This window comes from Euphorbia lathyris, chromosome 6 (genome assembly GCF_963576675.1).
Source record: "Euphorbia lathyris chromosome 6, ddEupLath1.1, whole genome shotgun sequence".
NCBI classification, from domain to species: domain Eukaryota; kingdom Viridiplantae; phylum Streptophyta; class Magnoliopsida; order Malpighiales; family Euphorbiaceae; genus Euphorbia; species Euphorbia lathyris.
Window position 1 is genome coordinate 78,310,153 of NC_088915.1, and position 14,202 is coordinate 78,324,354.

The 14,202-nt window shown below is 37.9% G+C and overlaps 1 protein-coding gene across 1 annotated transcript; it reads left to right on the forward strand.

The window, feature by feature from the left end:
• The first annotated feature begins 9,701 nt into the window (after positions 1–9,701).
• Positions 9,702–13,685, forward strand: LOC136233222 (G-type lectin S-receptor-like serine/threonine-protein kinase At1g11330). Its single transcript, XM_066022834.1, has 7 exons — positions 9,702–11,159; positions 11,240–11,347; positions 11,807–11,997; positions 12,076–12,286; positions 12,364–12,601; positions 12,686–12,836; positions 13,192–13,685. Exons 1-7 carry the CDS (start codon positions 9,845–9,847, stop codon positions 13,495–13,497), a joined length of 2,520 nt encoding a protein of 839 aa, XP_065878906.1. The 5' UTR covers positions 9,702–9,844; the 3' UTR covers positions 13,498–13,685.
• The last annotated feature ends 517 nt before the right edge of the window (positions 13,686–14,202 follow it).

Here is a 14,202-nt window from a genome sequence, read left to right on the forward strand (position 1 = left end):
CCAAGGAATTACCTGCTCAGGTGGACACTGAACTTCCTCAAATTCCATCACCTAGTCAGTTTCAGCCTGACCCTGAGCAAGCAACACTTTCTGTCAATCCTCCACTTCCACAACTCAATGTGCAGAATCAAATTCAGTCAGTTTCTACTGACAATCCTAATTTTAGGCCAGCTGCTGATAATGTTGGGCCTTCTAATGATGAGCAGAACCAAACACTGCCTTTATTCGGTTCTACTCCTCCTCCGGCATCTGGGTCAACAAATGATGGATCCTTAAGCTATTGGAATGCCTCTGAGTCTGGTCGAAGAATCATTGACTCAGCTCAAGCTCTTATCCAGGACCTCCATCAAACCAGTACCAATGCTGCTGGGTCTACGAATGTTGAGACAACTTCACTTTCGTCTGTCACTCAGCTTCTAACTGAGATCAAAGGTCTGAAGGATCTTTTGAGTGTCATGACTTCATTGCAATCCCAACAGCCCAGGCAGGACTCTATAACAAAGCTGGCCGAACTCCAGCTGACCATGGTAAACCACATGAACTCATTGCAAGGGCGGATTCATCAATTGTCAGCTGCGAACTCAGCATATGCCACTTCTACCGAAGTCCATCATCTCTTCAGCCAGCTTTATTCTGAGCAAGAGAAAACAAATCACCAACTTTCCACCTCCTCCCAATGCTCCATTGAGCAAATTAGCGAGGCTGTGCATCTGCTGAACTAAAACAGGCAAGAGATGGCAACTGACGAGCTTAAAACAAACGAGATTCTGAAGTATTCTCGAGTGACTTTCAGCAATGTGCGCCAAATCAACGGTCAGCGTGAGTATTTTAATTCATCTTTGCTAAAGATGTTTCATCAAGCTTTCGCAATGCTCACTGAAACCATGCACTAGGTTGGCAAGTCTCAAGCCGCTGTTTTGAGCATGCTGAGTGCTGCATCTATCGGTATTCCTCGAGTTATTGTGGATGACGGCGTTCCAATCTTTGACGGCATGAATGAAAGCATAAGAAAGCTAAAGGCATTCTCTAAACGCCTAACTCAAGCTGCCATTGAAGAAACCTTCATTCCCAAATGTGATGATGGCAAAACGGGGGAGAAAGAACAAGCCCCAAGAACTCAGCAAGCTTCAGTTAGTCAGCCGCAACACAAGGGCAAAGGCAAAAAGAAGTAGCTTAACTTGTATTGACTAGGATAGCTAGCTTTTTGAACCTTTATATCTGTGTTCTTTTTTTGTGAACCCTGTTGTGCTGAGTTTAAATTCAAAACAAATTATATGCATCTCTTTCATACGGACTACTCTTATGCGATGCTTACTTAAGTGATTGTTATAATTTGTTAAAACGCATTTTCATTAAATCAACTGTGCTACACTGTCTATATTAATGATATGTCTGCTGTGTTGATCATACATGTTGACCATTTCTTATATGTCCACTTAACTAAAACTCATTGAACAAAGCATACTCAGCGCTCTCTGATATTTAAACCTTCCGCGTAAAACTGAGTTAAATAGAATATGTTCCATGAGCTGACCTATCTCTGAAAACTGACCTTAGACTTGCTCAATTAAACCTTGAAATGTTTAGAGTAAAACTAAGTCAGTAGCTCAACCCTTACGGGGGAGTTATTTGATAAAATAAGGTCAACTATCATGGGGGAGCTCAACACTGAGTTCTTCGACTGAATATTTTTGCCAACATCAAAATGGGGGAGTTTGTTGAAACACCTTTCCACATGATTTTGATTTGACAAAATTATTTAAGTAATGATAAAAATATTCTAACACATTAAATTTAAATGCTTTGATTTATTACACTAATATGTTTGTTCAATGTTGAGTTTAATTGTGTATAAGACATTGAGATTAAAAAGCCCAAAGGCCCATAAAGTGGAAGTCAAGCCCAAGTCAACACATCAAGACCATTCGGCCCAAGAGTTCAAAATGAGGCCGTATCAACTAAAACGACGACTCAGCAAGAGAAGGATCGAGAAGCCTTCGTGGCAAAAGCTTCAAGTAGAAGCTGCTGAGTTGGACGACAAAGCAGTCTGGACAGCGGCAGACAATGTTCAACTTCTAGACAAAGTATTTCTACTTTGGGAAAAATTCAGAAGGCGCAGAAAGCTGTCTCGTGGACTTTTCCTTAAATGTCGAAACATTCTGCCGAAGACTGACGAAGACAGAAGATGCGTGAATCCTATTGGCCAACGACGCTGAGCACGCCCAGAGTGACAACGACAGGAAGTCATTTCCCTCCAACGGTTATTTCGAAATTCGAAATGACCAGGTGCCTCAAGTGTCACTATATAAAGGCCATCCATTTGCTTCAATCGATGCAGATCTTCAATTAGTCGAAACGCTGACCAAATTCATACTTGAAGTTTCTGTGAGAGAAGCAAAGCAAAAATACCTTACACCAATTCTTAATCTTTGTGTAAAAGTCTAGAGTGATTTCAAATCATCTAAAGTGTCTTAGCAATCATTGTTTAGGACAAACACTTTATCATTTCTAGAAGAATAGAAAGGAGAGGCTGAGTACTCGGTTATAGTACTCAGCGTAGATATAGGAGTGAGTAGAGGTATAGAGGAAGGTACTCTTGTTATACTCAGCTTCTATTTGTAAAAGGTTTTGTGCTCTACCTTTAAAGAGCTCGGTAGAGAATTCAAAAAGCTTGGAACGAGTTCCGGGGACTGGACGTAGGCGGAGAGGCCAAACCAGGATAAGTCTGCTGAGTAATATCTTTCTAACCCTTAAACTCCTTTAATATATATTGCTTGCTATGAAAACTGACTAAGTAAAGAACTCACGTTGAGTTAAGTTTACTAAGAAGTTGAGTTCAGGAATAGACTCTAAGTGTTATTGCCTGACTCAAGTAAAGAAGCAGACTTAGTCACAAGTTGACTAAGCTTGTGTCTTGAATCTACTTATTGACGCTGTGTAAACATTTTCATAAGAAAAGAAGTCAGCCTTAACGGACAAAATTTTAAATAGTTCCTATCCCCCCCCCCCCCTTGGAACTAACTTGTCACGTTATAAGGGACCAACATACTCCTCACTCTCTTCAATCCAGATGGTACGGGCTCTAGGGTGGATCGTCCTTTCCGTTTTCAAGCCGATTGGCTTCGTCACCCTGGTTTTGAGGGTTTCTTTGCGGATTCTTGGCAGACGGGGCAGAATATTAGGGAGAGTTTAGCTTCTCTGGAAATAAACCTGCGAAATTGGAACACTTCGGTTTTTGGCAATTTGCATTATAAAAAGAGTCGGGTGTTGCGTCGGCTGGAGGGAGTTCAAAAAGTATTAACTTGTCGTGGTACCAATGGGCTACTGAGGCTTGAGTGGAAGCTGCGGGATGAGTTGAATGAAATTCTTCAACATGAGGAATTAATGTGGTTTCAAAAATCCCGAGTCAATTGGCTTCTTGACGGTGATAGGAACACCCATTTCTTTCATTTAACAACCCTTATCACAAGGAGGAGGAATAAAGTGGACGACCTAAAAGAGAAGGACAAAGACGCTGGTCTCGGAGTTCTTCACCAAACTCTAACATGAGGAAGATTGTAACCAGTGCAGCCTGTTGACTACGCATTCGTTCCCTCGCATTGAGGATCAGAACATCTGAAACCTGGTTAGGCCATTTGTTAACAGTGAGGTGAAGAAAGCTCTGTTCGATATGGCTCCACACAAAGCCCTGGGGCCTGACGGATATCATGCGGCGTTCTTCCAGAGTATGTGGCCAAATGTGGAAGAGCAACTATGCAACTATGTAATCTCGACACTACATTTGGGATTTGTCGAACCGACGGTCAACTCCACTCTTATTACTGTTATCCCCAAGATCAATAATCCTGAATATATTAATTAGTTCTGCCCTATAAGCCTTTGCAACATTCTTTACAAATTGATTACTAAATGCATTGTAAATCACCTTAAGCCGTTCATTGGAAACTTGATTGGTCCGAATCAAAGCAGCTTCATCCCTGGATGTCTGATTACCGATAATTTCATTCTTGTTCAAGAGGTGGTTCACTCCTTGAAGAAGAAGCAGGGAAGGGTTGGAGGTATGATTCTGAAACTTGACCTTGAGAAAGCTTATGACAGGATAAGCTGGCAATTTCTGAGAGATACCTTGCAACTGGCTGGCTTTGACTCCCATTGGGTCAATCTGATTATATCCTGTGTTGCCGCCTCCTCAATGCAAGTTCCATGGAATGGAGAGAAGCTCCCTGAATTCCAGCCATCTCGAGGTCTTCGTCAAGGCGATCCTCTCTCTGTGTATCTCTTCGTCGTGTGCATGGAGCGCCTCAGTCATCTAATCGATGATGCGGTCCTGAACGGAAACTAGAAGCTGCTCCGCCTCTCCTGGGGAGGTTACCCCTTAACACATGTTTTATTTGCTGATGATATAGTCCTCTTTGCAGAGGCCAGTGTTGAACAAGCACATAATATTCGCTTGATACTTGATTATTTCTGTGAGTGTTCGGGCCAGCGGATTAGTTTTGCGAAGTCAAAACTTTAAAGTTCAGATAATGTTAGAGGGGGTTAGCAGAGGAATTTGCGATATCCTTGGAATATCAAAGACCAATAATCTAGGAGTCAATCTAGGAGTTCCCTTAATGTATGAGCGCATTAACAAAACAACATTTGGGTATGTAGTTGACAAAGTGGTGAATAGGATGACGGGTTGGAAAGCCAAATGCATATCACTTGCAGGGCGTCTGAAGCTCATCAAATCGGTGGCCTCGGTAATACCCTCTTATGTGATCCAAAGTGCAATTCTCCCAATGAGCGTTTGCAAAAGACTAGATGCGTTGAACCCGTCTTTCCTTTGGGGCACGTCGATATCCAGGAGAAAGATCCACCTAGTACAGTGGCAGGAAGTATGTCGAAGTAAACAGATGGGGGCTTGGGGGTCAAACCAACCCGGGAAAAAAACATTACACTAGTTGCAAAGCTTGGTTGGCTGTATTTAACGAGCCCTGAAGTTATCTGGGTGAGAGTGGCTAAGGGGAAGTATGCTAGAGGAAATTGTGGTTTGACAGCCTTCCAGTTTAAGAATACTGACTCCTTTCTATGGCGGCATATAGTGAAGAGTGTAAGACTCCTGCTCCGACTTGTTTTGGGGAGGGTGGTTTTTAATGGCAAAGATACGTCCTTTTGGATTGATGTCTGGTGCGGAGACAAGCCGTTGATTGAATTAGCAACAGGACAGGTACCGTCAAATTAGACGAATTTAGCAGTAAGGGACTTCAGGAGAGGTAGTGGCGGGTGGGATTGGAATTTGCTCTGCATTGTCCTGCCAGCGACGGTCCTTACGCAGCTCGCGTCGTTCAGGCTGGATATTTTTGAGGGAGGGAGGGATGGCTGGTGTTGGAGGCTCTCTCGATCTGGTATTTACACCATGGCATCAGGCGTCCAGCTCCTGATCAATAATTCGAGGCACCCAACAGCCCCCCAAGCGTGTGAAGTGATCTGGAAGTTACAGGTTCCAGAGCGTGTTCACCTCTTCCTTTGACTTACCACGAGAGAGGCAATTCTCTGTAATTCCGTTCGAAGGAAACGACATTTGACAGCAGAGGCAGGATGCGCGCAGTGCACCGAGGAGGAAACACTTATTCATACGTTCCGGGATTGCCCGCGAGTCCAAGTTATTTGGCGGCAGTTAATACCCGCACGGCTGCTTTGGCAATTCAACTCATTAAATTGGACGGAGTGGATTTCTGTTAATCTAGAATCAATAGCAAAGATTGGTGATTTGCAGTGGCCAACGATTTTTGCAATGAGCTTGTGGTGGATATGGAAGTGGAGGAACCTATGGGCCTTTGAGAGGAAATCCTTCACTCAATCACGAGTTGACTTTATCATGTCACGCGCTCGGGAAACACAAATAGCCTTCACTAAGCAAACAGGGACCACTAGACGAGAGAATAAGTTGGTATGGATTAAATGGCAACCCCCTGATGAAGGCTGGGTTAAAGTGAATGCGGACGGTGCTAGCTAGGGCAATCCAGGCTTAGGATCGGTAGAAGGTCTAATAAGAGATCAGAATGGGGCATGGTTGATAGGGTTCGGAGTTAACCTTGGCATATGTACGGCCTTCCTGGCTGAGCTCTGGGGTCTATTCTTTGGCCTCAAACTGGCTTGGGAGAAGGGACACACGAGGGTACATGTTGAACTAGACTCTAGTTCGGTTTTGAGCCTCATGAACAATCAAGTGGGAGTCCACCATCCGCTTGCTTGGCTCATCTTGAAATACCAGGAAATAAGGGACAGAGAGTGGGAAGTCTGGTTCACCCATGTCTATAGGGAGGGGAATCAAGCAGCTGACTGGTTGGCGAATTTCGCAGGTGATTTAAGTTTGAGGCACCACGAGTGTGGTGAGCCTCCTGCAGGCCTCCAGAGAATTCTTTTACGATGATCGCTGCGGAAGACTGTCAACAAGGATAGTCTAGTACATTAGTTTTCTTTTCTTTTCCGTTTTTCTTTTTTGTTTTTCTGCTGTTTCTGGGCTTCGGCCTTCCATGATTACCAAAAAAAAAAAAAGAAATGTTTCTTAGTAGTCTATAAATATTTGACTCTTCTTATAAATTGTTGTCCTACCAGATTATAATTTTCGTTTTGATTTTGTAAAAATACTCACTATAAAAATTTAATCGATACATATTATTATGTAATTAACTCAATAGTATGAGTAAATTAGTGAAAATTAATTGTGTTTTAAAATATAGTGTAACAAGTGAATCAATACATAATATATTAGTCATTTTAGATTGAATATATATTAACATTTTGATTTAAGAAAAAAAATTAAGATTATAAAAAATTATATAACAATAATAAAACATATATGAAAAATAAAAAGACAAAAAAATTATATAATAATAAAAAACAGTCCTAAGGATCAAACTCATACCTTCACAAACAACTACACTACAACTTTGCCATGACTAGCACTACATTTTGTTATAAATCCAAGTCTATATATACTTTTTAACCATACCAATCTTAATAATCATCAAATTTAAAATAAATTTCGATCGGAGGCCCTAGCGGCCGCCTATGCAGCCCGCCCCTAGAGCTGACCCTAACTACGAAATCTGTAACTGTTGTTATTCCTAATATTTTTTTATGACAATGTTTATCTCATTCTATTAGATGAAAAAAGTACGTGTACAAAAAAAAAAAGTAAAGAGTAAAACCTCATACAAATACAGACTAAAACCAATACAAGATTCATAGTGGGAAGAAAACAACTACAAAGAAAAAAACCAGAAAAATGGACAAAAAAACATAAACGAATGATGAATAATATAATTCTTGTAAATCCAAATCATTAGAAAAGTAGCTGCAATTCAAACTTCATCATCTAGATCCTTCTGAATATTCAGATTTAACTCGTTTCTTTTGTTGTAACCACGTAAATCTTTTGCTCTACGGACAAGATTAAACGTTTCCACTATTGCTAAATCCGAAAAATATATAAATGAAAGAAATAATAGAGAGCAAATACAGTTCTTGCGGATAAAGAGATCATATAAAATATACAAACAACAACTAAAAATGAATTAACAACAAAAAAAACACCTTAAATATAGAAAACTAAACCCAATGGAAGAAGAACGAAGGAAGTTAGATCATCAAAAGAGGGAAGTTGAGACTGGAGGAATAGAAGATAGGAAGAGCAAGAGAGGAGGGAGACCGCAGAAAATCCGTTCCACAGTATACCTATCCTAATTTTAAAAGACATATATTATAGAATATGAGTATTTTCTTTTTATAGTTTATCTGATTCTTCGGTTCCAGGATCATCGGATACGATGAATCCTCTCTCAATTAAAGTTTTTTTTTTTACTTACTAATGAGGACATTGGATCTTCATAGTCAGCCGGGTATATGAAGCGAGGTTGATGCCGTTCCGGTCGCCGGACCTGCGTCGGGGGAGGCCCCCGGTATACACTCCGATGCTAAAGTTAGTAGGAGTATATATATAGAGAGATAAAGTAGTGAGAGAGACCTTGCTTATCTTGGGCTTGATTGGCTTGGGCCTAGTGGACCGTATTCATATTCCGGATCACTTACGTTATAACTCGAACTGGAGATCTAATTTAAACGATTTGAAACCTTTGAGCATTCAAACCAACTTTAATTGGTCCAAATTTAGTATTATGTAATATGGGCTTTTCTCATGAGCCTATAAGTCCATTAAGATGAAACTAGTTGTCTTCTTTGTTCTTCTTTATTATCGAGCAAAAACTCAGCTACCGGAATCCATTGTCTCTCCATTAACCTTCCCATCAGAATCTTTTCCGGTGACATTTTCTTTCTCCTTCATCTTTTCTTCATGAGTTATCCTTTAGAAACCCTAATTTTAGTTGGTATGAAGAAGAGGAAAAAGAAATACATACAAATAGGAAGAAGCATTTCATTCCTAGGCGATAATTTTGAAAAGAAATAAATGTAATTGAAGATGATAGTAACGAAACCATTTGCGATTGAAATCGCAAGGTAGATCGGAAAAGAGGCAAATTCGATTTCAGGTACTTACAACTTGAATTTTCAAGATAAACCTTGCTTGATCTAAATTTTAAATATCTATAGCTTAAGAGTCAGAGAAAAAAATAAAAATGCAGTTAGATGAACTTTGTTGATCTTAGTAGCTTTCTGATCTTTTATATGCAGATGTGTTGTTAATATTTTATATACAGCTACTTGTGTTTATCTCCCTCCAGGGCCGGACCTGGGCCTAGGCTCGGGGTGCGCCGGCCTAGGGCCTAAGGCCGGAATGGGGCCCAAAAAAAATTTAGCTTTCTAAATAAATTGCATATGTTTTAAGAATTGTATATAAATTCAAATTAGCATAATGCTAATACATTGTCTTCCCACTAACGAGTGTATGGGTACAATTTCTCATCTTTGTCATTTTTTTTAATGTGTTTTTAATATATAAATGTTGATAATTTAGGTCAATTTTTGACATAATTATAAAACACAGATATTTTTGTCTCTCATTTTGCACCAATTGCATATCAATTCGTTCTAAAAAAAATTTCATGTGTTTTATAATTTAATAATAGAACTGGAGATTAATATTTAAAAATTCGGTGAATTTTTGAATTTTTTTTGTCCAATTCGTACAAAAAACAGTATATTTTATTTATTTATATTTTATTTTTTTTACATCCCAACATATGTTTGTGATTTGTTACTGATAAAATGACGCATGTGTGAAGTGTAGATGACAAGATTCATGATCGAGAAGACAGTTTGATGAAATATTTATCAAATTAACCCAATTTATCAATGTTAACGGTAAAATTGCTCTTGGCTTCCAACGTTAGGGGTAAAATTGCACCATTTTAGACATTAGGAGTAAAATTGCTCTTGATCCAAAAGGTTAGGAGTATTTTTACACCTTAACATAAAATAAATCAATTAGTAAATTTTATATTAAAGGGGACATTACTACTTATTTTGCATAGACCCCTAAATTGTCAGCCTGCTCCCTCAACAAACAGGGACAAAAATTAATGACTAACACTATTAAAATAGACAGGAATATTTTCGTCTGTTCTGTTCAAGTTCATCATCTTCTTCGGTCTTCATTTTCAATATCAGTCAAATTAAGTTGGTAAAATATCTGACAAGATATATAGTAAAATTAGCACATCTTTCATCATTTTGAAAGGAAAGAAAGGTCAAAATACACCAACTTCCATTGAATAAATCAAACTGCAAATAGGAGAATTTGGCGATCATTCTCACATTCTCAGTTTCAAGCCCACAATGCTCATTTTCCTACCTAACATAGCATATTAGCAATGGTAATCTGTAGCTATAAAGTTTAGAGATGAAAATTATACAACTTTTCAACCGGCAAGTACTTATGGAAATCTGTAGCTATAGAATTGTAGATGTTCTGATCTTACTAGCATGTATCCTTATTGATCTTACTGCTGCGATAGATAGCATTACATCATCTCAATTTATCAAAGATTCTGAATCCCTAACCTCTCCAGGCAGTATCTTCAAATTGGGATTTTTCAGCCCTGAGAATTCCACAAATAGATATGCAGGAATATGGTACAATCAGCTTTCTGTAATCACTCCAATTTGGGTAGCCAACAGAAACCAGCCGCTCACTGATTCTTCTGGAATTCTCAAAGTATCTGAAGATGGGAATCTTGTTGTCTTGAATGGACTGGATCAGGTTCTATGGTCGTCAAATGTTTCAAATGGAGTTCAGAATTCAAGTGCACAGCTTAATGATGAAGGAAACCTTATCTTGTTTGATAGCAACAATAACAGTATGTGGGAGAGTTTTCAGCAACCTTGTAATATACTAGTCAAAGACATGAGACTTACTGCTGATGAAGAAACCGGAAAGAAGACAATGCTAACTTCTTGGAAAAGCCCTTTTGATCCATCCACTGGAAGCTTCTCTGCTGGAATTGATCCTCTAGGAATTCCTCAGTTTTTCGTTTGGAATGATAACCGTCCTTATTGGAGAAGTGGTCCATGGAATGGTAGGAACTTTATTGGAATTCCCACTATGAATTCTGTTTATCTTTATGGATTCACTCTTGCTACAGATGCAAATGGAGTTCTTTCTTTGAGTTTCACTTATGCAGATCAATCTCTTCTTAGAAACGTTGCTTTGAGTCATGAAGGAGAACTGATGGAAAATATTTTGGTCAACGGGACAAACAGTTGGGATTCTGATTGGAAAGTTCCGGCAACAGAATGCGATGTTTATGGCTTCTGTGGAGTTTTTGGAGTCTGTAATGCACAGAATACACCAATCTGCAGTTGTCTGAAAGGTTTCGAACCAAAAAATGCAGACGAATGGGCTACTAGAAACTGGACTGCTGGTTGTGTTAGAAGAACTCCTTTGCAATGTGATAGAATGAAAAATAGCAGTGAAGTGGGAAAAGAAGATGGTTTTCTGAGACTAGAGACCATGAAAGTCCCAGATTTTGCCCAATGGTCGAATTCCGATGAACAACAATGCAAAGAAGGTTGCTTGAGTAACTGTACTTGTGTTGCTTATTCATATTATCCTGATTTTGGTTGTATGTCATGGACTGTAAACTTAATCGACTTGCAAACATTCTCCAACGGAGGGGCAGATATATTTATTCGCCTTGCGGATGCAGAACTAGTTGGTATTTGATTCATTTCTTTCTTACACTATATTCAACTTCATATAGTTGCAGATAAATGATGTTACTACTTTTGTTTGCAGGGAACAAGAGGAAAATAAAAACAATTATTGGAGTAACAGTTTCAGCAGGAATTATATGCATTCTTATTGTTGCTTATCTTTTATGGAGATGTCTGGCTAAGCATAGAGGTAATTTTTTTTTTTAAATTCATTGCTATGCAACTTGGCATAATTAATACCTATGTTGCACGGAAAATTTAATTTTAAAATGTTTGACATTTTGGGAAATGTTTCGGAAACCGAAATTCTTGGAAACTAGTTTTCAGAATTTGGAAACTCGTCTCTAAGATGTAATGTGTATTCAGAAGTAGATTAATGCTAATCACATGTTATATAAATCCCTAACACTACATCTTCTACAAGCTTTGAAAATGAGAGTATCTTTTTCCCCTCTATTATTATGTGACTTTTATGTAACTCTTTTTATTGTAACTTTATTGGTATACCGTTGTTTACATATTACACATTACACGTTCATGTTTCCTATATTTTTTACAAATATCATTTCTCGATGTTCGTTTCTGTTTTCATATCCATATCTGTTTCAATGAAACATAGATTAATAAATTTTTCACACAAACTCAACAGGAAATAAGAAGAAAAGCAAGGGCATGTTATTGAATGAAAGGAATCATACAACATTTACAGATGCAGATAACATAAACCAGGTCAAACTCCAGGAATTACCGCTATTCACTTTGCAGAAGCTGATCACTGCAACAGACAACTTTCATACTAAAAATAAGCTTGGGCAGGGTGGTTTTGGCCCTGTATACAAGGTAATGCTAGTAGCCATTCATTAATTGGAGTTTCATATATGTAAAACTTCTAGTTAAAAGGTAATGTAACGTTTTTAGGGAGAATTTCCAGATGGACAGGAAATAGCAGTTAAAAGACTTTCAAGAGCATCTGGGCAAGGATTTGAAGAATTTATGAATGAAGTTGTAGTCATATCAAAGCTGCAACATCGAAATCTTGTTCGACTCTTTGGCTGCTGTGTTGAAGGAGAAGAAAAGATGTTGGTTTATGAATACATGTCAAACAAAAGTTTGGATGCCTTTCTTTTCGGTTAGTCCCTTCTGTTCAATTCTGCAGCATAATAACATCTTTGTTTAAGCTTATCAAGAAACTGTTACTTTCTACAGATCCAGGAAGAAAACAACTTTTGGACTGGAGAAAACGCTTCTGTATTGCTCAAGGAATTTGCCGAGGTCTCCTTTACCTTCACAGGGACTCTAGATTAAGAATTATTCATAGAGATCTCAAGGCAAGTAACATCCTTTTGGACCAAGAACTGAATCCTAAAATATCAGATTTCGGAATGGCTAGGATTTTCGGAGGCAATGAAGATCAAGCTAATACCAAAAGGGTTGTCGGAACCTAGTAAGTACTGCTCTGATGTAATCTTTATATTGTTTTACGAGCTTGGAAACTAATCCTTAATGCGATTTAACATTGACATGACAGTGGCTACATGTCGCCTGAATATGCAATGGAAGGAAGATTTTCAGAGAAATCCGATGTTTTCAGCCTCGGAGTTTTGCTGTTAGAGATTGTTAGCGGGAGAAGAAACACCAGCTTTTATGAAAATGATGAAGCTTTAAGCCTTTTAGGATTTGTAAGGCCATCCTATCACCTATCTGCTACTCCATTTTTTGAGAAATTCACACATTTTTACCATAAATCTAAACTATTTCTCATTTTGCATTATTTTCTGTCAAACTATTTCAGAGATTGAAGTTCTTCTAGTCCAATAAGCTGGCCGATCAAAGGATGGAATGAGAGAAAACAATTTTTTTCTCATCCACCAGTGTGACCAGTTGATGTCGTTCTCCGCTTGTTTGACGAGCTTATTGGATCAAAAGTACCCCAATCTCGGAAATACTTTGAAAAAGATATTAATTTGGATTAAATGTGTCAATTTCCCCATTTTTCACATTATACAATTTGGACTGAAATGCTGTGTTTTGCAGGCATGGAAGCTGTGGATTGAAGGCAACGCCGCAGCTTTAAAAGATCGAATACTTAACGATCCATCTAATGATGCAGAAATCTTGAGATGCATAAATGTGGGATTATTGTGTGTTCAGGAGTTTGCTAAAGATAGGCCAACTGTATCAACTGTCATATCAATGCTAAATAGTGAAATTGTAGATCTTCCATCTCCCAAGCAGCCTGCATTTTCAGAAAGGCAAATTGGGTTGGATTCCGATTCCTCGCAGAACCAGAAGAAATGTTCTGCTAACATCGTCACAATCACAGTTGTTGATGGTCGATAGATATAAGTGTCTGTTTAGTTCTCTTGTTTTAGCTTTTGTTTATTGTTTTGCGATAGATATCGATAAACAACTCCTGCTATTATAATGTTAAAAAGATTGATATAGTTAGTCTTTTAATTAATCTATAAATTTGTTCTAGTAAGCTTCCGAAAGTGTTGTTAATTGTTATTATGTCACTCATTTCTAAATTTCTTCCATCCAGAATCTAAACTTTTAAATTTAAAAAAATTGGTTGTAAATTTTAAGGACTTAATGGAATAAATTGAAAAGATAACATTCAATTATTTACTTAATAATTTATAAATTCTAGATATAAGTTTATAAAATTCTAAATCCTAAAAAAATATATTTAGATCCTTAATTTATAAATCCAGTCCTCAAAACATATTAAAAATAATAATTTACATAATTTAACATAATTCAAATTATTTTTCAAAACTAAATTTTTCTATAAATTTCCCATACTATTTGTTCAAAATTTTCTATTTTACTTATAATGATGTGTCAGGCCTGATAAAGGTCCATCAGCCGAGGCCCATGTAAAATTGGACATAATAAAAAATGGTTTGTCTGTTGTTTGCTGTTGCTGTTTATTGTTTATTGTTGTTATTGGAAAAACAAAGATTCTCTGTTTTTGAAGGACACAATATCTGCTAATCAAACACTTAAAACTCTCATTTTCAACATGTGTAGGTAAATAGGTGG